General features: G+C 43.0%; 1 protein-coding gene across 3 annotated transcripts; it reads left to right on the top strand.

The window, feature by feature from the left end:
• The first annotated feature begins 312 nt into the window (after window positions 1-312).
• Window positions 313-25,028, top strand: LIN9 (lin-9 DREAM MuvB core complex component). 3 transcript variants are annotated; one of them, XM_069954294.1, is made up of 15 exons: window positions 313-559; window positions 7,082-7,114; window positions 8,469-8,557; window positions 8,640-8,744; window positions 10,090-10,220; window positions 10,360-10,485; window positions 10,949-11,106; window positions 11,849-11,982; window positions 14,036-14,155; window positions 14,558-14,659; window positions 14,857-14,937; window positions 18,023-18,148; window positions 19,171-19,350; window positions 19,442-19,539; window positions 20,795-23,266. In XM_069954294.1, exons 1-15 carry the CDS (start codon window positions 463-465, stop codon window positions 22,725-22,727), a joined length of 3,513 nt encoding a protein of 1,170 aa, XP_069810395.1. In that variant the 5' UTR covers window positions 313-462; the 3' UTR covers window positions 22,728-23,266. The 3 variants fall into 3 exon arrangements, with proteins under 3 accessions (XP_069810395.1, XP_069810394.1, XP_069810396.1); XM_069954293.1 differs by having other exon boundaries at window positions 314-559; window positions 10,087-10,220; window positions 20,795-23,265; XM_069954295.1 differs by lacking the exon at window positions 20,795-23,266 and adding an exon at window positions 24,451-25,028 and having other exon boundaries at window positions 326-559; window positions 10,087-10,220.
• Window positions 25,029-26,596: the final 1,568 nt, after the last annotated feature.

Below are 26,596 nucleotides of genomic sequence, written 5' to 3'. Positions count from 1 at the left end.
CTTTAAATACAACTCCCATGATGGAAGTTCAATTGTAGCTGTGCATCAGATGGAGGACCCCAGATAGTTAGAGCATATTGGAGAGCCACAAGCTCTAATGAAGGTTATGGTTTTTCAGGTCATCATGAGAGCTAAAGCTTTGCAACAGATGGACACCTGCTGAGTTATCACTAATGGACACGTCCTTTAAATATATAGAAAGTACCGTTGGCTGCCTATGGGTCTGGTAAAATTCCCTCACTGCTACCAGTAACGCGCATGCGTATCCCCTACGCCTTCCAGTGCGCGTCCCCTGTGCCGCTTTACGCGCGCTCTCCCCTGAGTGGCCGCGCACGTACGGCGCGTCGTGTGTTTGCCGTGACGTCACGTTCTCGCCCAGCAACGCGAGCGGGATCGCGAATGGCGGCGCAGAGAGGGGAGTTCAAACCCAACGGAGGCTCGTCCTGCCCGTGACTAGGCAACATGAAGCGGATGAAGACGCCCCGGACCCCTGCGGCCACCGGAGCTGAGGGGGAGGACGACGACGAGGTGCAGGGCCCGGATCTAGCGGACGTAGAGGGTGAGCGAGAGGGAGAGTGACAGGCTGGAGGGGAGAAGCTGGAGCCACCGCCGACACCACCCGTGAGGGGGAAGGACTGGGCTCCTGTCACTGAGGGCCCCGGCACAGCACAGACTCCGTTACCTCAGACATAACCACTCCGGGCGGCAGGGGGCGCTGCAGCGGCGAACAATGGGGGGAGGTCAGCGGGGGGTCCGCACCCCACCCCGGAGTGTCACCTCAGCACTTGATGGAACCCCCCTGCAGGGGCCCCTGTATCTAATAGTGCGGGGAGGGTCTCAGGGGTGGGCGCTTCCGGTTCTCTCTCTATGTAAACACACAAAGAGCAGTCCCTGAAGTCTTACATAGAGCCCCCCTAAAAATCACAGCACCCCCCAGTGGATCAGAGGCCCTGAGGAGTAGTCAGGTGTCAGACCCAGCCATAATCCGGGCCTTCCAGGGCTTATCTGTGTCTGGGAAAGCTGGGTGACAACCAATATGGCCGCCATAGCTATCTCCATCCATATGGCAGCGTTCCCCAAGCACCGGCTGTTGCAGAACTATAATTCCCAGCATGCCCCCACAACTTATGACTGGCCAGCTGTTGAGGAACTACATCTTGGCTATCAGGACTTGCTGGGATTTGTAGTTTTGTGACCGCTAGATACGGCCTGGATACACGGGGCTGGTCAGCGGATGTGTCAGCGGAGTGTGTGTGGGGGGGGGGTGATGGTCTCTGTAGTGCACCATGAATTGTTGTCTTCCTACTTTCCCTAAATAAGCCGGAGATGGCTAGACTACTGTTTTTTTTTTTTTTAAGGTTGGTTGCTGTATGATTGGAATTACAGTGGTGCCTTGCATTAGGAGCATAATTAGTTCCGGGCAGGGCTTGTAATCCAAATCACTCTTAAACCAAAGCAAATTTTCCACTAAGAAATCATAGAAGTGCAGACAATTGGTTCCACCCCCCCCCCCCCCCCCAAAAAAAAAAAGATTTATTATTCTGAATAACATGTAAAACAGATGAAACAAACATTTAGAAACAGCAGAATATGTGATATTATAAGTTACTGTACAGTAATGGAGAGGATGGGAAACACAAGGGCGGACAGAGACTGCAGGGAGCAGGAAGGAATGAGCAGGACAGATGTGGGCACATACATGCAGCGCTCTCTGTCCGGGGAGAGAGGGGTTACAGCTATGGAGAGATTACCTCCACTGTCCTGTCCTCTGATGTAAGCCCCAGCCTGAAGTGGATCTGCTATGATTTGGAAGGTGAGGGAGACTTTTTGGGTCAGAGTACAGTGCTGTAGACCCCGCTAAGCAGACCATTCCCCTCCCCCCCAACACACACACTTGCGCTCCCACCCAATACAGGGAGCTCTTAAACCAAGTCACAATTTTGAAAAACTGTGAGCTCTTAAACCAAGGTACCACTGTTTTAGCAACCCCTCGGTTATACTGTATGTATGAGACCAGAGCCCACCCTATGCTTGCACCCAGCGCTCTCTAAGCCTCAGTGTGGCACAGTGCTGGACCTGTTACCTAACCAGAATAATACACAATCTGTACCATTGCAGAGAGAGACGACATTTCTGGACAGATGTGAGAACACTGTAATACTGTATGATCACCAGTGTCTGTCCAGGAGAATATAATGGACCCGACATAGTATGGATAAGCTTTTACACCTTGTACCATAATTCAGCTACATCTCTAATCATTGCTCAATACAGGACTACAACTCCCAGCATGCCTCAGTGGCCCAAAGCTCCCCAATGGTTGAAAAACAACTCCCATTATGTCCTAACAACGTGTCTTTCCAGTGGTTGCTAAACTACTACCGGTACCTCATGCATGTCCTTTACCAGATTGTCTGACAGGTCATGCTGGGAGTTGTAGTTCTGCAGCCACTGGAATCCTTAGCTTGGAGAAGGCTGATCTATGGTTTTTCACACGTAAGGTCTGGGGTCTTGCATTTCATGGGTCTTCATCCTCTCCCTGTACGTGGCAGATCTATAGTGACTTTGTGAGCACCTATTTAAATGCATTCATCACACATATAGATGACCAAAATAGTTATGACGATCGATGTGGCATTGGTATCTTCTGTCATCAGACAGGACAGATGGTAGAGTCTGAGTAATATTATGGTGGAAGGATTTGCGTTGTGCTCTGTGATCATCCTCTTCCTCATCGTCATACTGGATTCTCGGAGATGCATCTGACATTCCTGGCACAGGGACTGGAGTTGTTTATCCCGGGGTCTACAAGTCATCACATTCCCCCCTCCTTCTCTGTCCTCAGCTGTTCCCTCCCCTGGGATGGATATCCCTCCACTCCCATCTGCTGTACCAAAAATATCCTTGCCCGGGGTCAGAGGGGCCGTCATTGTCCCTGCTTGTTGTGTCTGTAGCCATAGACCTGTGTTGCCTTTGTTTGAGTGTGTAGAGGGGACGGTGCAGCGCTCTGTGACATCCCCTGTGGGTTATGATGCTGTGGATTTAGTCCAGTCTGGTGCTCAGGTCTGTGCTCCACTGTCTATGGACCAGTCCTTGTTCTGTTGCTGATCCAGCCTGACGTCTCCCTGACCCTTCTCTTCATCCCTTGTTCGTTGTATCCAGTTCAGCCCCATTGTTCTCCAGATAGTCATCCTTCTGTGAAGATTATACGTCAGGGCCAGATGGTGATTGTATTCCTAAGGCACTTATAGCTAGAAAGCTGTGCTACCTAATAGGAGTCATGCCAATACAGATCATCCCCATCAGTGTCCATACACACACCAATCAGCCATAATAATAAAACCACTAACGGGTGAAAGAATAACAATGATGATCTGGTGACAGTCGTGTCAGATGATCAATGTTCTGCTGGAAACCTTGTGTCCTGGCATCATGTGGATGTAACTGTGACACGTACCACCTATCTAACCATTATACCCACCAAGTCTCCCCCAAAATGGCAGCGGTCAGCAGGATAACGCCCCGTGGACCACACTGCAGGCATTGTTCAGAAAGAGATCGCTGTGGTGATTTGGTTTCCAGATTACCCAGATCTCAATGCGATTGATGTGGTTGGTGTATATAGCCTGCTTCTCTAAAAATAAAATTTTTAGCAGGGTTTTTGGGGTGGACCTCAACTATAAGTTTTATTTAAAAAAAAAAACAACAAAAAACGGTTACAGTTATCTCGCATACGGAGAAAGATGGGACCATGGGTTATATAAAAAAAATGTATACTGGATGGGATCAAGCTTTCCAGTCTTATGTTTCTGCTGTGTGCTTATATTTTTAATGTATAATGAATTTTATAGAATTTCTGTTGCACTTTTTGTACTTTTTGCTTGACAGTATATATCTGGTTCATTATTAAAGGGGTTATCCAGCGCTACAAAAACATGGCCACTTTTCCCCCTACTGTTGTCTCCAGTTCAGGTGCGGTTTGCAATTAAGCTTCATTTACTTCAATGGAACTGAGTTTCAAAACCCCAACCAAACTGGAGAGAACAGTAGGGGGAAAGTGGCCATGTTTTTGTAGCGCTGGATAACCCCTTTAAAATCTTACCTGGTGGTACAAATTGCTGGCTTGCTACGTGGGCGCTCTCATAATGTAATACAATCACCTATGTCACATGATCAGGACCAGTAGCATTTGTGGGAGTCACAGAGCACAGACCCCCCCCCCCATCCCACCACCATTGAGGAAGATGGTTTACAGCTGAATGTTCCCACAGTGATACTGTGTGCATCTATTAATGCTATAGTAGACTTACAGTTTCAGTGTACCCCCTTACTCATACTTCATTTCATCGGTGGACAGTGTCACCTAGGCGGGGCTTCATCGCACTTGGGCCCCATCTCCCTGCAATAGACTAGTCAATAGTTTTTTTTTAAACTTTATTTTTCATATTTTTCCATTTTATAACAACAATACAGACAAAATAAGAACATCTGAGCAGTTAATCAGACTCCATGGAAAAGCAGTATACAAAACATTCAGTAAAATATGGTACTGTAGTAAGACAGTATGAGAAAACGGGATAGCCTTCATATACCTATGGAGTGGTAGTCTAGCGTGGAGGACCTCAGAATAATATGAACTAGTGCTTGCCCCCTAACTGTGGTAACATACTCAGCAACTGACATGGAGATCTCAAAATACCCAAACCTTTATGAACAAGAGAAGGGCATCCAACGTGGGCCCCAAACAAAAATAGGATCAGAAATTCAGACTAACAGGGAAAACCAAAAAAATCAGTAGACATGACTAGAAAAAACTGTGAAGTGCAACGGAATCTGTGTGCGCTATACAAATAAAAACATTATTATTATTATTACTGTTACTATTACTATTACTATTATTCAAGGGAAACCAGGGAAGGGGCCACACCTTACTGTGGAGGGAAGGCAGATTCCCAAGGATCCCAAATTTTCCTAAATTTGTCTACTTGAGACCCATTAAGGGCTGTTAGGTATTCCATACGATGGATATCTGCAATTTTTGCCAGCAGTTGCTCCCAGGACGTGGGGGGGGACTGTTGATTTCCGAAAACTTGCTATTAAACATTTGGTAGCCTTAAAGGGGTACTCCAGCGTGGGGGCTATTTTTAGATCTGGCTGGGGAAGAGGTGGCTGAAAGAAAAGACGTCCACTCACCTCCCCGGCTCCAGCGGCGGCTCCCGCATCGCGGCGCTCCAGTGCCCGGTTCCCGGCCACTACCGGGTGGTTGAGTGGACCTGAGACGTCACGTCTCAGGCCCGCGTCAGACACCGGAAGCGGCCGTGCACTGGAGCGCCGCGATGCGGGAGCCGCCGCTGGAACCGGGGAGGTGAGTTGACGTCTTTTCTTTCAGCCACCTCCTCCCCAGCCAGATCTAAAAATAGCCCCCACGCTGGAGTACCCCTTTAAGAATATGAAGGAGCAATTTAGCCATATGCTTACCTAAATTCTTAGGGGGAATATTGAGTATATAATGGCATGGATCAAGTGGTAAGTCCAGCGATAGGACCAACCGAATAAGATCCTTGACTGACCGCCAATAAGTTTGCAGAACAGGACAGTCCTAAAATATATGGGGTAAGGACCGCCGGTTAGTCAATAGTTTTAATCAGCAGTCATCTTAAGACCCATGGGGGGTCTTAGCACTAGGACCTCAACCAATGAAAACTTCTATGTGACCCTGAGATACAAATGCTTTTAGGGTTGAGCAAATTTACAGACGCCTGTTTTTATGCTGGTTGTGAGATGCCAGGCAGTTTTCTGTATTCAGAGCTGCTTTTAGAAATCTGTTGGTCAGCCTTGGAAACAGACAACAGTTTTGCCCCACCTGTTGTCAGGGATGGGGAATCTCTGGTCCTTCCGCTGTTGCAGGTCTACAATTCCCATTATGCCTGGACAGACAAAGCCAAATCTGATGGGAATTGTAGTTTTACAACAGCTGTTGGGCCAGAGGCTATAGACCGGACTTTTCCAGCCTCCATCTTCATCCTACCGCAGTGCACTGCTTTCTGGAAATAGGGAAACCAGCAGAGGTCCTGGCTGTAGGCTTAGGAATAAGCTGAGAAGAAAATCTCATGGGCCCTATTCCACCGGACGATTATCGTTCAGATTATCGATAAATCGTTCAAATCAAAACGATAATCGTTCGGTTGAAATGCAGTTAACGATTAACAACCGAACGAGAAATCGTTGATCGCTTTATAAGACCTGGACCTATTTTTATCGTTGCTCGTTTGCAAATCGTTCACATTGAATAAGACGTCATTCGGTCGTTCGCAGTAGATACCAACGCAATAGCGAAGAAAAAACGATCGCAAATATGATCATAAGTAACTATTATCGTTCCATGGAAATGAGTGAACATTTTCAGGTCTTTCGCAATAGCGGTCGTTTGAGATCGTTAACGTTTATGCGAACGATAATCGTCCGGTGGAATAGGGCCCTTAGGGTATGGTCACACTGCAGAATCCACTCAGAGTTGACATGTCAATTCTTTGGCGGATGACGGAATCCTGCGGCAAATATCATTGAGTCGGGGGAATCCACATAAAAGTCTCCACAGTGTGAACATACCCTAAAACAGTGCAGGAGAAGTAGAGCTTTTCTGCAGTTTCCCTGAGACACCACAGATGTTCTTTTTGTCTTATCTTTTACATATTACATATATTGTGCATGTATCTATCTATCCATCCATCTATCAAAATGCATTTGCTAGAAATGTTTCCAGTGCAGCTCTAAAACATAATCTTAAGCCCCAGTTCACACAACAGAGGCCAGAATAGTGTTTGTTTCTTTTTCTTGACTGTAGCAGGCTTTTTCATATTTTTGCCTCATTTCACCAGTGGATGACATTTGCCTATGCAGTGGTATATGTCGATAGTCAGGGAATAACACAACATTTGTAGTGGAAGAGTGGGAATCCAGCCGCAATTGGTGGGTCTAGCTGACTTTACTGGGGTCCATTACTGTTCCTGTCCATATATCACTGTATTAGTGAAGCCTCTTACCATTGTGCCGTCATTCTGAACCTGTTCTTTCTCCTTAGATTCTTCAGCGAAGGCGCTGGTCAGTCTGAAAGGTAAGAACCTCCATACACACACAATGCAGTATACATACAGATACAGTGGGCACCCTAGGAGGTTTTTCTGTGAGAAAAAAGCAAAACCAACAAATGTTCTTCTCTAAAGTAAATTTTAGCGCATTATACCCGTTGTACTGGATGATAGTGATGTACATAGTATCCTAACCACTGGGGTAGGTTCCATCTGTGAGGTCGATTCTGGTGTCTTGTATTTAGCAGATCATCTTCATCGCAATTACATTGTACCTTCAGTGATGGATCCTTATGTGACATAATGCTGTTGCCCATCATATTTTAGTGGGACTCATTTACTACAACAAAACATTACTTTGATTTGTCTGCCACTTGATGTTGCATTGGTGGAATGTGGTTTGGCTTTGGGCCTTGTGCATTTTAGGATTTGCAAAACCCAAGTGGCCATTACTACGATGCAAGTTTGGTCACATGACACTGGGCTGACAAGTGAATGTGATCTTACTACATGTCCCAGATTGCAAGGAACTTCTGTGGAGTTCATTTACTGTAAGTTGCGTGGAAATGTGACAGTTGTAAAACGTCAGCTATTTTTTGTTCTATGTCTCTAATGGTTGTTGCAGATCCTAGACTGCACAGGACTCGCCGTCACACCTTAAAACAGTCATGTTAAGGTTCTCCACGGCACCTTTGTGGTGTCAGTTTGCCACATCTGTCTGCAAATCTACCGGCATATATGGCAAATGTATCCATCCACCCCAGTCACCTGATGGAAAAGTATAATTGTGGCCTCAGTTCTGAGGATTTCCATCAGGGTCTGCATCTTTGTGCTGGAGTAACGGACTTTGCACTATTATATAGAACAGCATCCAGTTACAAAAGTAAGCCCCATAGTATGAACTATCTTATTTTTAACCTAAGAGCCTATGTATGGGGGTTGCCACTAAATACCATCTGTTACAGCTATACAGTGGGGGTATTTGTCGGGTAGACCCGTGAAGTATACATTTTCCGGACACCAATGTCTCTACAGATCAGACCCTTTTGTGGTTACCCAACTGTTTTTGTTGTGTAGGGAAACAAAATGCTAACAAGATGCAAATAAATCATATACTATTCACATTGAGTCCCATGCTGGAAAAGGTGCTGGGGTATTTGTTTAAAATCCATCGTTTTTGGATACTTGACAGTTGTTGTAATGCAACCTCAGGATGTTATTTGTTATTACACAATCACATTGACAAACCTTTTTTGCTGCCTTTATGTTATATGTAGACTTATAAAATAAAACATGGACCATTGCACAGTGTGTTCTTTGCTTACGTAGAGGATGAATCCACAACTTAGCTTGTTGTTTTTTGTTTCTGTTCTTTAACAGAAGGAAGTTTATCCAATACGTGGAATGAAAAATTCTCTCCTCAAAAAACCCTTAGCTGGAAAGGTGGGAACAGCCCAGTGAGCGAGCTGGTGAGTACCTACCCACCCCTACAAATGTAATCTAAATCTGCCTTTTACTGCCATCAGATCTGATTCACTATTATTTCTGCAGCCAACTCGGAGTTCTAAAAGGAGTAGACTTATAAGTGATGAAGAGGATCGCCAGATAAACACCCGATCACCAAAAAGGAACCAGAAAACTACCATGACACCACAGGTAAGTCACAATCTCTTGCGTATAGAGCCATGGTCACATGGCTGTTTCTTCTAATCGAGTCAAGTGTTCTGTGTACTAAAGGGATCCTCAAGCAGATTTTTTTTTTTTTTAGAGATAATTGAAGAAACAATTTGAAACCATGTTCACTCAATCGTCACTGCTTCTATTAATTATTGAGGTGTGACAGATATGAGGGATCCATTTATCGACATTGGGCATTGACTTATTTTCTATAAGGATTACAGTACTTTTGATGGCACAAATAGAACTCAATGTTAAGATGTCAATACACAGTAGATAAATGCTGTAGCATAAATAGGGGCCCATCCAGGCCTAGAAAAACATGGCCCTTTTCTTTCAAAACAGCATCACTCTTGTCCTTAGTTTGGGTCTGGTTTTGCAACTCGGTTCCATTAAAGTTAATAGAAATTAAAGAGTCACTGTCGTATTTTTTTTTTTTTTTGCAGAAATCAATAGTCCGGGCGATTGTAAGAAACTTTGTAATTGGGTTTATTAGCCAAATATGCCATTATCTGCATTTAAAAAGCCTTTTCCCAGTTCCCCCCCCCCCTCCTTCCTCTTTTCCATTCACTGCAAAAAATCAGGAAATTGTGACTTGTTGCATCAGACACAACCCTGTCTGTTCTAGGGAGAGGGGAGGGGGAGGAGGAGGACAGCAGAAAGCTGAGAACAGAGGATTACAGACACAGAGCTGGGTGACAGTTGTAATCAGAGCTCAGAGGTCAGTGGTGACTGTCAGAGGAGATAACAGGTGAGGTATTTGTAGATTAACTCTTTGTTGTCCTGTTTTGGTCTTTTATTTAGCTCTCTCCATAGGAGAACAATGAAGACAGGGGGGAGAGCTTCAAACTGCTATTTCATGATAAAAATGAATTTTTCGGCTAATAAACCCAATTACAAAGTTTCTTAAAATCGCCTGTACTATTGATTTCTGCAAAAAAAAATAAAAAATTCACGACAGTGACACTTTAATTGAAATGCCACACACAACCAGAGCACAGATGTGGCGTTGTTTTTGTTTGCTTTTAGTTCTAGATGTGATGTTTTAGATAGCTGTAAGTAAAATGTTTGCTCAGCTTACAACTGTCTCTCTGCTTTTCCACCCTGTACTCAGGGAAGAGATTTGTATCCTTTCTCAGGATCTGTGAGGGTCCTAGCGGTTGTCCCCCCCACTGATAAGTTTCTTATGGATCCTGTGGATAAGGGGATATCCTCCTCAGATAGGATATCCTTTTTATGGCTAGCTTTTCTCTATTCTCCTTTTTTTCTTTTTTTCTTTTTTTTAACTCTAAATTTAATGCTGCCCTTTATTTTGTTCCAGAAGTTTACAGCTACCACAACCACACCAGTAAAAAAATCATCACAGAAAATAGGCTACAGGCTCCGGAATCTATTAAAGCTTCCAAAGGCCCATAAATGGTGTATATATGAGTGGTTTTATTCCAATATTGACAAGTGAGTACCCACAGAAACCTAATTTCCTGCATGACATTTTACTACCAGAAGCCACAAGACTTTACTGAGGTCACTACACGTTCATCTTGCAGATGTGGCGTTTTATTCCATTTTTTTTTTCTCCTTTTCTCTCTTTCAGGCCTCTTTTTGAAGGTGATAATGATTTCTGTGTTTGCCTAAAAGAATCTTTTCCAAATCTTAAGACAAGAAAACTAACCAGAGTAGAATGGGGGAAAATTCGGCGACTGATGGGAAAACCCCGAAGGTAAATAAAATATTGTTACCTGTCCACTATATGATCCTCTGGATGGACAAAGCTATGCTGGTCAAGGTGCTCCTGAATGATGGTAACATGTAGAGCAACAATGGTGATGGGCTTTACTTGCTGGTGTGTGATCCCAATTCCATTCTTGTACATAGGAGCAGTACTACAGTACTTATGGGCAGTATTATAGTAGTTATATTCTTGTATATAGGGCAGTATTATAGTAGTTATATTCTTGTATATAGGAGGCAGTATTCTAGTAGTTATATTCTTGTGTATAGGGGCAGTATTATAGTAGTTATATTTCTGTATATAGGAGCAGTATTATAGTAGTTATATTCTTGTATGTAGGGGGCAGTATTATAGTAGTTATATTCTTGTATGTAGGGGGCAGTATTGTAGTTATATTTTTGCTCTTTGTGTATACTAATTAAAAAAAAATTATATTCTTTACTATTTTTAGATGCTCTTCTGCTTTCTTTGAAGAGGAGAGAGCGGCCCTAGAACAGAAGCGACAGAAAATCCGGCTGCTGCAGCAGAGGAAGGTTGCAGATGTTTCACAGTTTAAAGACCTCCCAGATGAGATCCCACTTTCTTTGGTAATAGGAACGAAAGTTACAGGTAAGAATATTCATTAGGACTTCCGCTCATTTCCAACCTCTTAGGAACAGAGACTGAATAGATTGTGCATTGCTTTACACATGTTCACACAAACTGTGATATGCTAGCTCAGTGGGTACTGTGACTGTACAGATCTTGTACAATTATGGTTTTTAATCATTAAAACCAAGACTTAATTACCTTATGTCAAATACGACACACTGAGTGTAAATTCATTACAATATTCATTAGAACTCCCTTTAGGCCTGATTCACACATACCGTATCACGGCGAATTTCACACTGTAAATTTGGCAGCAAAATCTGCTGCAATACCCTGTACTGTTAACTCAGCATCTGCCAGGCTAACAAGCAAATTTCATTACACCGCGGCGCATATCTGTACAGTTTCCCCGCTCTCAGCATCTAATTACAGATGCTGCAAGGGTGGAGGAGACTCCGTTACAGACGTTCCACGTCCGTGTTCCGTGAGGAACACGCAACGTGGGAATGCAGCCTTAGCCCGGCAGCAACTAAATACTTGCAGCAGAATAAAAATCTGCTGCGAGAATGTACGTTCATAGAAAATTTCAAGACAGTGCATCGTAGCAGAACTCGCATTGTGAAGTCCGCTATTATGCCTTGTGTGAAACTGGCCATAAAGTGGTTGTCTGGTGACGTGTATTTTTTAACATAGCTATGCATAAGCATAAATGAGAGAATTTTTTTTTTTTTTTTTTAAGTAGTTCTTTGCTTCTTTACAGCGCGGTTGCGTGGGATGCATGACGGCTTGTTTACTGGTCAGATTGATGCTGTGGATACCCAGAATTCTACCTACAGGGTCACCTTTGACAGAAATGGCCTCGGTACTCATACAATTCCAGATTATGAAGTGCTGGTAAGCATAATAGTACTACGAAATGTCTGGCTGCAACCTAAGAATATACCTTATATTAAAGGGGCTATCCAGGATTGGGAAAAAAAAACGATACTTTCTTGCAAATAAAAAGCACCATCCCTGTCCAGGTTGTGTGTGCTATTGTAATTCACATTCATTCACTCCTGAGCTGAAAAACTAACACCTAAACAAGTACAAGAGAGGTGCTGTTTTTGGAAGAAAGTGTCCATTTTCTAAGCCTAGATTACCCACTTTTATTGTACAATAATTTTGATTCCTTAGAGCACTGTAGATGTATGTTAGCAGTGCAGCCAGAAATGTGTTTCATCCTTTGCATAGATATGCTTGTTCTGTAAGATTATTGCACTTACATTAATGTCACCCCCTGCTTACCATGGATCTCCTATAACTGCACAGAACATTCAGCGGGACAGACATGTTGCACCTCCTGTCCCTCTCACAACATGCACATGAAAGAGAACCTGCAGCTCCATTTCTCTCCTCAGTTTTTTCCTCTAAATTAGTGATCAGACTATTAAGGCATGCTGGGGTGTTGTAGTTTTGCAACAACTAAAGAGGAACAGGTTGGGGAACACCTCTTTAGGGTTCCAAATCTGCAGATGAGCAAAGACTAACTGTGGCTTTAGAGGCGCAAGATACTTTTGATTTGCTAAGATAGATTACATTTCATGCATGTACATGTACAGCTGGTATATAATTAATGAAGCGATAAGGACATGTTCTTAGTGATCTAGCATTTAGCAACTGTATGAAAAATCTTGCAGTTGCAGACGTGAATCATTGGCATCATTGAAAGTCTGGGGCTCCGAAGGTGAGTTAGTGGTGTCTTATGTCTCTGACCAGTTTCTTTTTTTTTTTTTTTGCTTTTACTTTCTGGGTGCTATGTGGTATAGACTACGAGCCCCCCTTCCTTGTCTAGTCATTACATTGCCCAGGGAAGCCATTTGACTGAAAAGTATTAAGAAATGGTCCAGTATCTGTGATCTGACTTTGCAGAATAAACGTTATTACCAGCCCACAGTGTATGTTGCAGGGGTAGTAGGTAGAGGATGACATTTAAATGCACAAGCTACACTGTGTTAATACCTGTGACTTATTCCTATGTTGGACTCTCGGATCAGTTAAGAAGCACCCATCCCAGACACTTTATAGTAGCTACAGAAAGCAAGTGCAAATATGAATCACCAAATGGGGCAAGACTTTATTTTATCCAATAGAAGCTTGTAGATATAGTATACATGCCTAAGATAATGATCTTTTAGAGTGGTTGTCCACCTTAAAGGGAACCTGTAACCCCCCCATGCCGGGGTGACAGGCTCCCGACCCCCCGCTACAGCCCCCTATACTCACCTGATCCCGCTGGGTCCCGCTTCTGGATCCGGTCGGGTCACGGAGATATCAGCCGCTGCAGCCCGGCGCGCGCGCTGAGAGATGAGTCCAACTCTCATAGAGATTGACAGGAGCGCTGGACTCTCCTGTCATTCTCTATGAGCGTTGAACTCATCTCTCAGCGCGCGTCGGGCTGCAACTGCTGATATCTCTGTGACCCGACCGGATCCAGAAGCGGGATCAGGTGAGTATAGGGGGCTGTAGCGGGGGGTCAGGAGCCTGTCACCCCGGCACGGGGGGTGACAGGTTCCCTTTAAACTAACTTGTCCCCTATCCACAGGGGCCCGGGGAGATTGGTAGTGGGTACGGAGGTCAGACCCCCCAAGATATTACTTGTCCCCTAACCTGTGGATAAGGGGACAAGTTAGTTTAAGGTGGACAACCTCTTTTAACTCCTTTAAGTTGCTGTATTTCATGTCGTCATGGTGTGTGTGTGTGTGTTATATATATACACACACACACCATGATTCCCTTCGTGGTAGTAAACAGGAGTGTTTCCATTCACTTATTGCAAGCAGTAGAATATGGCACTTTATAATGTAGGATTTTTCTGTCTTCACCTAATGCTAATTTCTCATCCAGTAACACATCACGTGGGGCTCCTGTAACCACGGCTCATGTTGGATTTTGCTTTGTTTTACAGAGTAATGAGCCCCATGAGACTATGCCCATTGCTGCCTTTGGTCAAAAACAGCGGCCATCGCGAATGTACATGACTCCACCACGGTTACATCATCCACCACACGCCCAGTCACCCATCCTGGTGAGAAAAGTGACTTTATAAAAAGGTTTAAAAGTTTATATAGGAAGAAAGGTCTTATATTTATCTTTCCCTCTTTTGGGGGTTATGTAGCCTTACAAAAGTGATGACAAATGCTTAGGATAAGCCAACAGTATTAGATTGGCACAAATCCTACTCTTGGCAAACCTGTCAGTCATCTGTTTGGTAAGCACAGGAAAGCGCTGCAACCTCTTGAATGTTTACACGTAATCATCCTTGCATAGCCAAACTATTGTGGCAGGGCAGCGTACCATAGCATGGTTCATGGGAATGGGATAATGATACTAAAAGTACAGTTATTGCGACTAAACATAAGAGGCTACCAAACTTGTCCAAGTGCAGTTTATAAAACCATGGTATAAAATCTGTTATTACTATTTAAAGGAAATGGATCCCTTGTTGGCACAATCATCTTGGAAAACAAAATCTTCCAGTTCAGACAGTGACACTATAGGTGGATTTCCTGTTGAGTTCCTTGTTCAAGTGGTAAGTGGAAAAGACTAGGAAACTCTATGGAGTAAAGTCCATGAACTGACAACTGTCTCCTGCCTGGAGGGTATATGCATCATGTCTGTTGCTGTCAGTAATGTACCATAGTACACGTGTCTGCCATCTCTCTTCTTAATGAGCATTCTTTAATAGGTATTTTAATTTCTTCATTTTATCATTTATTTGTTTCTCAGACCCGATTATCAAAGATCTTGATGATTAAGAAAGAACAAATCAAGAAGCTAAAAGACATGAATACAGAAGCTGAAAAACTGGTGAGATGACAGCATATGGGCAACTTATTATTTTTTTTTTATTCATTCTCAGTATACATAGACACTTCATATTGAATATCACACATGGACTCCATATTTCCTCCATATAATTTTGGGGCCCCTGAACCTTGAACCGACTGAATGGTGCATCATCATTTAGTTGAGGGGGGGGGCAGAAATACTCCACATGGTTTTTAATGTTGTAGATGCACAGACCGATATATGAAAGATACCATGTGTCTCATTGTCCCAACAGTGTCAGCAGTTTGGAACCCGAATTGCAGATTGATTCCCTTCAAAAACATTTAGGGGCATTACTGTTACCTAAAGACTTGGGGTAGTTTGCAGTCCAGTTTTGCACCGAATATTCCTCACTTGGGGGGGGTCAGGCATGCCATGTTGTAAACCTCTCCTACATAGACCAAAATATATGCATAAGGCTATCTTTAACAACACAAATATCCTAGAAAAATGATAGCTCACAAAAAATGTAATAAACAATACAAACTTTATTAATAATTCATGTAAAGTTCATAAAAACACACATAAGACTTTCAAGAAATCAATACAAACAGGTTTTGACAGGTGACATAGGTAAGCCACAGAGATCACCCGGACAGGGATAAATAGTAAAGGGAAGCACGGTACATTTAATCAACGGCCCAACCAAGGAGTAAAATTACTACAAAGTGCATAGTGCCACGGATACAATGTCCAATAAATAAATAAATAGCAGCAACCAGGGTATATATCGAGGTGCAAAAATGCTATAGCGGTGTTTAAATGTGAACCCTCTTACAGATGGACGGCTATTACCTACATATATACAAGGTTGGAGCAACAGTGCCTAACCAGCTTCCCAACGGAAATCACAAGCTAGTGCCCAATATACCTTAAGTCCGGGGACTGCGTGGTCCTCCTCCTTCCCCAACGCACGTTTCGCGTTCGCTTGATCACGGGGCGTGGCTACACTCACTACCCTCCCAGTTTATATACCCATCGGCCACACTCCCATCTATGGACGCTTCCGTCATGCGTCCCGCGTCATCACGCCACTGACGTGGCGCCGCTCCGTCCGTCCGCCCACCCCCAGTGACGTAGTCACCTGACGGTGGGACACACAAACATCAAGGCGACGCGTTGCCATGGTGCGACGCACGCTAGACGCACTGAGTTCAGCGTCCCTATGCAAGAATGGCTTCAGGAACCCACCTAGGTGCATTACTAATAGCGAATGAAGAAGCTGGTTATCATTGTCAAGTCCAAGTATGTCACATATATTGGGTAGGGTATTAGAAATAGGCATGTACTTTGGAAATCACAAAAGTATATGAAAAAATGGGCATAAACATAGAGACCACAAGAATGTATATATAATATCAACTATATAGTGCAAATATTAAATGTACAGATGTGTGTAAATTAAATCATAATAACTACAAGTGTATATAGAAATATATGTATATATATATATATATAATATATAAAATATTAATTAAAAATAAATAAATAATAACAACAAGATAAATAAATTGTGACGTATAATATGAAAATAGAAATATATAAATATATCTATAAATGTGTGTATATATATATAAATTCATAAAACTACAGTGTAAAGGTAGAAACACTGGCTCACATATTTTCAGTCACATGGGCACATATAAATAATTTGATATTTGGATTTCAGCATGTCACTTATATATACATGTGTGTTTCTACCTTTACACTGTAGTTTTATGAATTTATATATATATACACACATTTATAGATATATTTATATATTTCTATTTTCATATTATACGTCACAATTTATTTATCTTGTTGTTATTATTTATTTATTTTTAATTAATATTTTATATATTATATATATATATATACATATATTTCTATATACACTTGTAGTTATTATGATTTAATTTACACACATCTGTACATTTAATATTTGCACTATATAGTTGATATTATATATACATTCTTGTGGTCTCTATGTTTATGCCCATTTTTTCATATACTTTTGTGATTTCCAAAGTACATGCCTATTTCTAATACCCTACCCAATATATGTGACATACTTGGACTTGACAATGATAACCAGCTTCTTCATTCGCTATTAGTAATGCACCTAGGTGGGTTCCTGAAGCCATTCTTGCATAGGGACGCTGAACTCAGTGCGTCTAGCGTGCGTCGCACCATGGCAACGCGTCGCCTTGATGTTTGTGTGTCCCACCGTCAGGTGACTACGTCACTGTGGGTGGGCGGACGGACGGAGCGGCGCCACGTCAGTGGCGTGATGACGCGGGACGCATGACGGAAGCGTCCATAGATGGGAGTGTGGCCGATGGGTATATAAACTGGGAGGGTAGTGAGTGTAGCCACGCCCTGTGATCAAGCGAACGCGAAACGTGCGTTGGGGAAGGAGGAGGACCACGCAGTCCCCGGACTTAAGGTATATTGGGCACTAGCTTGTGATTTCCGTTGGGAAGCTGGTTAGGCACTGTTGCTCCAACCTTGTATATATGTAGGTAATAGCCGTCCATCTGTAAGAGGGTTCACATTTAAACACCGCTATAGCATTTTTGCACCTCGATATATACCCTGGTTGCTGCTATTTATTTATTTATTGGACATTGTATCCGTGGCACTATGCACTTTGTAGTAATTTTACTCCTTGGTTGGGCCGTTGATTAAATGTACCGTGCTTCCCTTTACTATTTATCCCTGTCCGGGTGATCTCTGTGGCTTACCTATGTCACCTGTCAAAACCTGTTTGTATTGATTTCTTGAAAGTCTTATGTGTGTTTTTATGAACTTTACATGAATTATTAATAAAGTTTGTATTGTTTATTACATTTTTTGTGAGCTATCATTTTTCTAGGATATTTATGCCATGTTGTAAGTCAAAATCAATCAGTTTATATTCAGTAGTTTCATGTCCAGGTCACTGCCTATATGTGGATAAAGATTGCCATACCACTACTTGGTGCTGTGGTGGGGTAAGAGCATGTTAACTGTCCGATGTGTCCTACATGTACATTTGAAACCACACTGTTTCCCCTACTTCTACATGTTCTTTCTTTTATAGAAATCCTACTCTGCACCAATCGGCATTGAGTTCCAGAGGCGATATGCCACCATTGTGTTAGAACTAGAGCAGCTCAACAAGGATCTTAACAAAGTTCTTCATAAAGTCCAGCAGTATTGCTATGAGGTAAAATAAACCCTTTAAACTAACTACAGACAGAACATTGAACAGGAAGATTGAGGGTAAACGATGTTTAAGTTGTCACAAATATGTGTCCTAGCAAAACACCTATTTAAAGCCTATACACCCATGTCTTTTTTTTCCCCCTATTGGGAAAGCACAATTTTTGGGGGTTTGTGTATGGGGAGGTTGTTTTGTTTTTTGTAATACTTAATTTTCCCCAGATGTTTAATAATGGCTGTAAAAAGTGCACTTAGAAAATCTGTTAACAAGAAGTATGTATAAAAAAAAACACTACATGGTCTACATAGAAGCCATATATACAATACAAAATTATACTAGCTATAGCCAGTAAATTCAATTCATTTTCCCATGAGGCCACATGACAAATTGAAATGGTTTCCGAGGGCCAGAGCAATATACTTTGGTGGGGACAGAGGTACGTGGGGACGGTGGTGAGGCGGGAGAACATTACAGTGGCAGGCAGGGCATCCCTAAAAGCTGCGTGGCCGGGGGCCATACGATGCCCAGGTCTGATCTAGACACACAGGTCTGCATGGAATCTGTTCAAACAAAATTCTAACACTAGTTGCAATAAGTAAAAAAAAGATGTGTAAGTGCACATACCTTTTTAAGGCCAAAATTTTGGTGCAGAAGTTGTCTTAGAGGCTTATTCTTCTTTTGGAGACCATCATTTTTTCTATGAGACATGAAAACAATTTAATGCCGATTCTTTTGAACGTCACCTGTAACACCTTGTAACTGATTTACATAGAGCTAAAGGAAATCATGGCAGAAATCTACACCTGCTCAGGAGCAGGTGTAGATTTCTGCACCCGCTGTACGGGAGGCGCAGGTGAGGCTGAATTTACTACGAGGCAATCTGGCGGGGGCCTAATTTAAGACTGGCGTATGAGTATGCCGGTCTTCATAAATGTCTGTGCGTTTTTCTCCCCATTCATCAGTGAAGACCCCCTGTTCTATGGACATCATGGATTATAATTTTCTATCTTATATCTATTGTATAGCTTGCACAAGATCAGGGACTCCAGCCAGCAAATCAGCCTACAGACATCAGGCGGCGTTGCGAGGAAGAGGCTCAGGAGATGGTGCGCCAAGCGAACACGTCCAGCGGGCAACCATGTGTACAGAATGAGAGCTTGACAGACCTCATATCCAGGCTTACAGCTATCCTCCTACAGATAAAAGTACGACACCTACACCGTGGCCTCAGATTTGTTTGCTGACCTGTGTTGTTTCTGGCCCATGTAACAGATGCATGTGATCATTCTCTTGCAGTGCCTCGCGGAAGGAGGAGACCTCAATTCTTTCGAGTTCAAGTCCTTAACAGATTCTATTAATGACATAAAGAATTCAATAAATCCGTCTAATATCAGGTAAGAAATTGGATAGTATGGCCATTTTTTGTTTTTTAATTCACATTATCTGAAACCCACAATGAGTTTTTGTTCATTTTTGGCACAAAAAAATAGGCCTTTCCCATGACTTATAGTATAGCTTTTGGATATGCCACAATTGTGTGGTTGCTGAGAGCCCAACCAGTGGGCCGCTTTAGATGAATGTAATCTAAGTGCATTTTTGCATCTGTATTATGGTTGCACCCTGACCGCTTACCTAGAGGCCTGAACAGAAAGTTTGTTACAGTAAATTGATTCTGTCAGTTCTGATCATTACAGTTGTACAGCTGGCGAGTTTTGTGCACAAGCCTTATCAATTAAAACAGGTGTTGTGCATGGAACTGGGCGCAGGATGGTTGCATCTGCAATCTGATCCCTCAGCGCCAGCTGCATCACTGTGGCTCTGATTCTTTATCACTCATGTGTAATTGCCTTTTTTAGTTCACAGGCAGCCACTTCTGCAGGATTTGGCCTGTACAGTTACTCACCTTTTTACTAAATAGGTTATATAGAGAGAGAATTGAGTACACTTGCTCAGCTGTTCCTGTAGACTTTATTCCCTTCCTGCCCTTCAACATACTATTATATATTGGAGGTGGGTTTTTAATGTGAATCCCTATAATAGTCCAGTGACACATGAACATCACTATTCTAAATCTCATGATGAAGGTTGCCATTTTAAACAGCAGCCTATCATAGCTCAGTGTCCACAGACCAAACGCAGTGTTCTCACATTAGCCATGCTGTGATTGGCAGACATTGGGTGTCCCATGATCACCCACTCTAAATATCTGATTTGTTCAGAAGTGATAGAAAAAGAGAACAAAGAGCCATTTTTTTGTGCCAGATTGTTCATCTAACCCACCATCCCTGGTAATCCTCTTATCTGCTATCAACCAGTTTTGCTTTTGAGATTTCTGTTGTGTACAAATATTTTTTTAAAAGTCAGGGAGGGGTCCGCTGCACAATATTTAGACCTCTGGCAGGTTCATCTCTCAGGCATAGTTAGGTTTATCTTCTAGGGATGTTAGACATGGTTAGTGTCTAGTAGTTAGCAAGGCTTATGTAAAGTTTAAGTTTCTTCTATAGTTTTTAGCTTAATTCTGTAAGCGACATTCTCATATATCTAATAGCTAAACTTTTTTGCTGCTACGGTTTTTTGTCGGTACACTTGTTTTTACAAAACTTAACACGTGCTGAAACACAACATACATGTAATGAAAATGTCCCACAGGTCATTTTCTGCTGAAGAGGCATACGCATTTCTTGCCTCCGACACGGAGTCAGCAAGTGAGGATGACACCCCATTCATCCTGTCAGACTCCTCATCCAGCGAGGAGGAGGATGAGGAACCCCTGAGAAGCCACCCTGGGACCACCACAGAGGCAGCCCCCGAGACTAGTGACCCCACATGGACCCCCCCACCTGAGAATTATGAGCCCCAGATCCCTGAGTTTATGGGCAGCTCAGGGATCAAGTTTGCCGCTGCAGGGCCCAGAAAGATTGACTTTTTCAGGATCTTTTTCTCTGATGATTTTATTGAGCTAATGGTGGTCCACACAAACTTGTATGCCCAGCGGTTTCTTGCCCAAAACCCTACATCTATTTATGCCAAGCTGTACAGGTGGACTCCTGTGGATTCAGCGGAAATGGTGAAATTCTGGGGTCTCTTATTGAATATGGGGCTATTAAGAAAGCCATCCATCAGGGCCTATTGGAGCATGGACTTCATGTATCACACCCCACTGTACTGCCTGACTATGTCTAGAACACGTTTTGAGGCAATACTTAGATTTCTCCATTACAATGATAATGCGCAGTGCCCACCTCAAGATGACCCTAGTTTTGACCGCTTATTCAAAATTAGGCCCCTCATAGAGCATTTCAGTGCCCAGTTTGCCAAGGCATATACCCCCAAGAAGTGTATCACTGTCACAGAGTCTCTGATGCATTTCAAAGAGAGGCTTCAACACTGCCAGTACCTGCCGAGTAACAGGGAAAGGTATGGCATCAAGATCTATAAGCTGTGTGAGAGTGCATCAGGGTACACCCACAGGTTTAGGATTTATGAAGGGACAGACTCCAGGATTGAACCCCCAGAATGCCCATCCTCCCTGGGGGCTAGTGGGAAGGTGGTGTGGGATTTGTTGCACCCACTGCTGGACCAGGGTTACCACCTCTACCTCCCTAATGTTTATACCAGTGTCCCTCTATTCAAGTGCCTGGTATCCAGAAACACTGTGGCCTGTGGCACTTTAAGAAAGAGTCAGAGATGCCTTCCTAGATCGCTGCTTGGGCAAACACTTAGAAAGGGTGAGAGCAGAGCTCTGTGCTGTGACAATGTTATGTGTGTCCGGTATAAGGACAAGAGGAATGTTATTTTATTAACAACAATCCATGGTAAAGACAGCTCTGCTGCAGTACAAGGTACCAGTAAAGACACCCAATCACCTGACTGTGTCCTGGACTATAATAAGAACATAGGAGGTGTTGACCTGTTGGATCAAGTGCTGAAGCCATACAACGCTATGCGGCAACTGAGGGTGTGGTACAAGAAGCTTGCTGTGTACATTGTACAGATGGCATTGTACAATTCTTACGTATTATCCCGATGTGCAGGTCAGGGAGGGACGTACTTGGAATTCCAAGAGGAGGTAATAAACGCCCTAATACTTAGTGGCAAGGAAAAAGAAGTCCCAAGTACACCTTCTGGAACCAGGGACAACCGTATCGTACCAGGGCAGCATTTCCCTAACAAAGTTCCCCAAACTGGTAAAAAGGGAAGGAGCCAAAAAAGGTGCAGAGTGTGTTCTAAGAAGGGGATCAGAAAGGACACCATATACCAGTGCGACACCTGCCCTGTAAAGCCAGGACTCTGTATGAAAGACTGTTTTAGAATCTATCACACCTCAGTAGTTTTAGGAGAACAGGAAGGGAATGGCCCGAGTACATCATCCGGAAGCGACGACGGACGCATTGTACCTGGTCAACATTTTCCCAGTGAAGTTCCCCAGACTGGGAAGAAGGGACGGTCCCAGAAGAGGTGCAGAGTGTGTTCCAAGAAGGGGATAAGGAAGGACACTATTTACCAATGCGACACCTGCCCTGTAAAACCTGGACTGTGTATGAAAGACTGTTTTAGAATTTATCACACAACCCTTCCCTGATTTTTGTACATGACCCCCCCCCCACACACACACACACACCACCACCACCACCACCACCGCAACACAGATCCCCAAAATAATAAAAACTGTTAGCGATACCTCCTGGATGAAGATTTTATGACATCCTCTACTAACCTATGGTGTTAGATTAGAAAATGTCAGATGTGAAGGCCCTCTCTGGATGTGCAGGGGAAGAAGAGCAACTCTGCTTGAATGGTTATGCAGCTTTGGATTCTGGCATGTCAGCTGTTATATGCTGGAACTAGTGATTCCAAAAAGGGGTTGCTTATCACAGGTGTCTGTCCTTCAAAGGATGATGATGGCAATAATGTGTTCAATATATCGGAGTTCAGGTGGGCAGAGTCTCCTAGGTATAGGCTCACCTACCTATAGCCAGGTAAGAGTAGACATGTTTAGCTGAATATACTAAAGTGTGCCCCCAGAGAAAATATGTCATCACATAAGACACACGATGGGGCGTTCCTGTCTATTGCTGGTCTTATTGTGGAGATTTTTAATGTGGAAGAAATAAAGAAGAATTTTATTTTATCCCAATGTGCTGGATATTCTTTTACCTCTTTTCCAAAGTTAGAGACCACCTCTTGTCACATAGTAGCAGCAGCCTATAACAAGCACCTGTATCCTCACTGAACTAGACAAGAAAATGATTTTATTAAGAATTGTTGAAAATTTTTTCCTTTTTTTTTGTTTGGGGGGGGGGGGGGCTTCACATGGAACATTAGTCTATTGTACACATGCCATCCTATTCCGGTCCAGCAAAGGGACACTCTTTTGGTTGCTGTCGTGTGCTCCGTGGATACATCTGAAATTGGTGGGTTCTTCTAACTTCTCTTATTTGTGTTATAGTGGCTTATGCCAAGATTGGAAATTATCCCCTATTCTGTAAATAGTGGGCCAAAGCCAGAAATGGATTTGAGAAAAGGAGAAATATCAATCTTTCCTTTATGACCTGTTCTTGGTTTAAAGTCTGTTCCTGGCTTTGTCTTCAAAAATCTGTCAGATAAATCTCTCCATGTAAAGGCACCCTTAGGGTAACTCCTATAAAGATGTCCTTATCCAGATGCAGCAAAGTTAGACAATGAAGTTGCAGATGAACCAACTAGCTTAAAAAAATTATACCTGGCATTAGAAATAAAGACAAAAGTTTTCATCGGTCAGAGTCTGAGTGTTTAGATCATGACCAATCAGGAGAACAACTCGGGAGATGTCTGTGCTGGCATTGGTTTCTCTCTCTGATCTGAAGCCATCCAACCTGGACCATAGTCTTTCAACATGTGGCATTCCAAGTCCGAGCTGTGGACTTTTTCCAACTCGTTCTCCTGATCTGCCGCAGTCTGAGCTCTCTGACTCCAAACAATCAAAAATTTTGAAAGTTTTTCCTAATGAAAGGGTAGATTCTTATACACCTTCAATAACTTCTGTTTCATCCTTCCCATACACAAGAGTGAAAATCCATCAGGTCTGAGCCTTCTCTCCACTGATGTGGGGCAGAGAAGTAAGTTCACGTCCAGAAATATAAGTTTTTACTTTTGAGAAATTGCTTTTGTTCTGCAGGTCACTGACAGGACAAGGATCACGCTGTCCTGCAACTTTCTAATATACTTTGTTACAATTCCTCACCATTTATAAGAGCGCTGCTTGCTGTCAGTGAATGGAACCGTTCCCGGAAGCTTAAACCCAATGTGTTTGTCTCCCCTTGCAGCTGTTTTCAGAACAACGTCGAGATCCATGTGGCGCACATTCAGAGCGGACTGAGTCAGATGGGAAACCTGCACGCCTTCTCAGCCAATAACACAAACAGGGACTGATAATCCGCCCACGTTTTACCCTCCAGCCGGACTTGTCTGTAATTCACAGATGACAAACTCTTTTGTTTGTATTTAAAGAAAAAAAAAATATAGAAAATAACGAAAAAAAAAACAAAACAAAAGAAAGTGAACCAGCATTACGGACCTCACCTATTTTATTTACTTTGTACTATGGATACACGAGCGCATGGAGTAGCTGTTAGCATTGCTGAACCACAATCAAAACCTATGCGCATTGGAGAAGATGTGGAACACCTGGTGATCCCTGCAGGCAGCCCCCCGCCCCCCTGATTATTGTTATGATCTGTATTATCCTGCTCTGACCTGTAGGTGGCATCCTAGCTGCAGCACCAGAGCTTTAGAGCCAATCTCAATGACTTGTAAGTGAAGGAAACACACAAAATCTAGGCATTTTAATCAACCTTGTTCTTAAAGCTTAAACATCCTATAAAGTTCTGAAACTTTACTCATACACATTGTGTTTCAGTTTCTTCCATTTTTAAGATTTCCGCTTGCTGCTCTTGAGTTTTACTTCCAGGAACTAAAACAATAAAAAGCAATCCTTTTAGCTGCAGTTCTGCAACAATTGTATCCAGTGAAGGCAACACATCAGCTGCAAAGAGGTTTCCATTCACTGACGGCAAGTAGGGATCTTGAAATGGCAAGAAATTGAGAGGCTGCAAAATGAATTTGAAAGTTGCTTAAGTTATTTTATGATCCAACACTGAAAGTGTACCCCCAAGTATGAACATGGCTTTGGGCAAGAAGTCTATGAATTGATCATATTTGGGCGAACACTTCAGTTTTCTGCAGGTAGAACTTTAGTGTTGCCTTAGGGCCATTCCATCCAAACTGAACCTTTCGTAACACCTAGTTAAATACGCAGCAGATTTGATGGTGAAGATTTGATGCTGTGTTCAGTTATTTAGATCTAATCTGCTGCGTGTTTGCTGCGTATCGCAGCAGTAAATACGCTGCGTATACGGTGTGTGGGTTTATACCCTAAGACTCTTAGTGTATATTTATAACTTTAGTGTTTAAATTGCAGTTTTACTAGGTGTTACGGGTGTTACCAAAGGTTCAGTTTGGATGAAATGGCCCCTTAGTAGTTATATATCAGTCCTAATACAGTGATCTCCAGCTGTTGCAGACTACAACTCCCATCAAACTTTTGGCTTTCAGTTTTAAAACAGCTGAAAAAGCAGTGGTTAGAGAACTTCATGAGGGCGTCATGGGAGTTCTAGTTTTGCAATCCATGGGGAGCCACAGGTTGGGGAACAGTGATCTAAAGAAATGTTTTGATGCTCAAGAGACATGTGGACTGAGAGAGAATCCTCATGTTCCTTGTGGATTTTCTTCTCCCCCCTACATCATCAGGGGTTAGATTTGGAAGCTGAGGAGAATCTGCCAAGAATCTGATTATTTCAGTATAAAGTGTAAAGGAGGTTCTGTCAGAGGTGTTAGACATTGAGTGACTCTTGCTTAAGCTGCTTCACTGCTGTCTTTGTTCCAGTCAGGTTTGTTGTTCTGACAGTCTAGTTGCTAGGGATACACATGGCCTAACAACCTTTTCAATGACTGTATCAGGGGTGTATAGCTAGCAACCATTCTGTCTGTCCACTTACGTCTTCAGTGGGGGTTGGCGGCAGAATCACTGTCCTTATGGGTTTTGGTGATGAGACGGCCTATTTATCCACCAACAGCACTTATTACTAGTGTTAAGCGGATCTGTCAAAATGTTTGGTTCTGCAACGTTATCCAAACCTGAATGCTTGGTGTTTGATTCCCCATGGCTGAAGAAGTTGGAAGCAGCCCTAACGAGCCCTGGAACACATGGATACAGCCACAGGCTGTATTCATGGTTCCCTGGCAGCCCTAGGGCATCATGCAACTTCTGAAGCCGAGGGGAGTAAAACACTGAGCATATACGGGTTCAGTGAACCTTGAAGAACCCAAACATTTTGACAGATCTGCCCAATGCTACTTATTACCTATCCATAGGATAGGTGTGTCAGATCAGTGGGGGTCCAACCAATACCA

Source organism: Dendropsophus ebraccatus, chromosome 15, assembly GCF_027789765.1.
Source record: "Dendropsophus ebraccatus isolate aDenEbr1 chromosome 15, aDenEbr1.pat, whole genome shotgun sequence".
In the NCBI taxonomy this organism is placed as follows: domain Eukaryota; kingdom Metazoa; phylum Chordata; class Amphibia; order Anura; family Hylidae; genus Dendropsophus; species Dendropsophus ebraccatus.
Note: the sequence above shows the minus strand (reverse complement) of the source record. Positions and strands in the feature narration are given on the sequence as shown.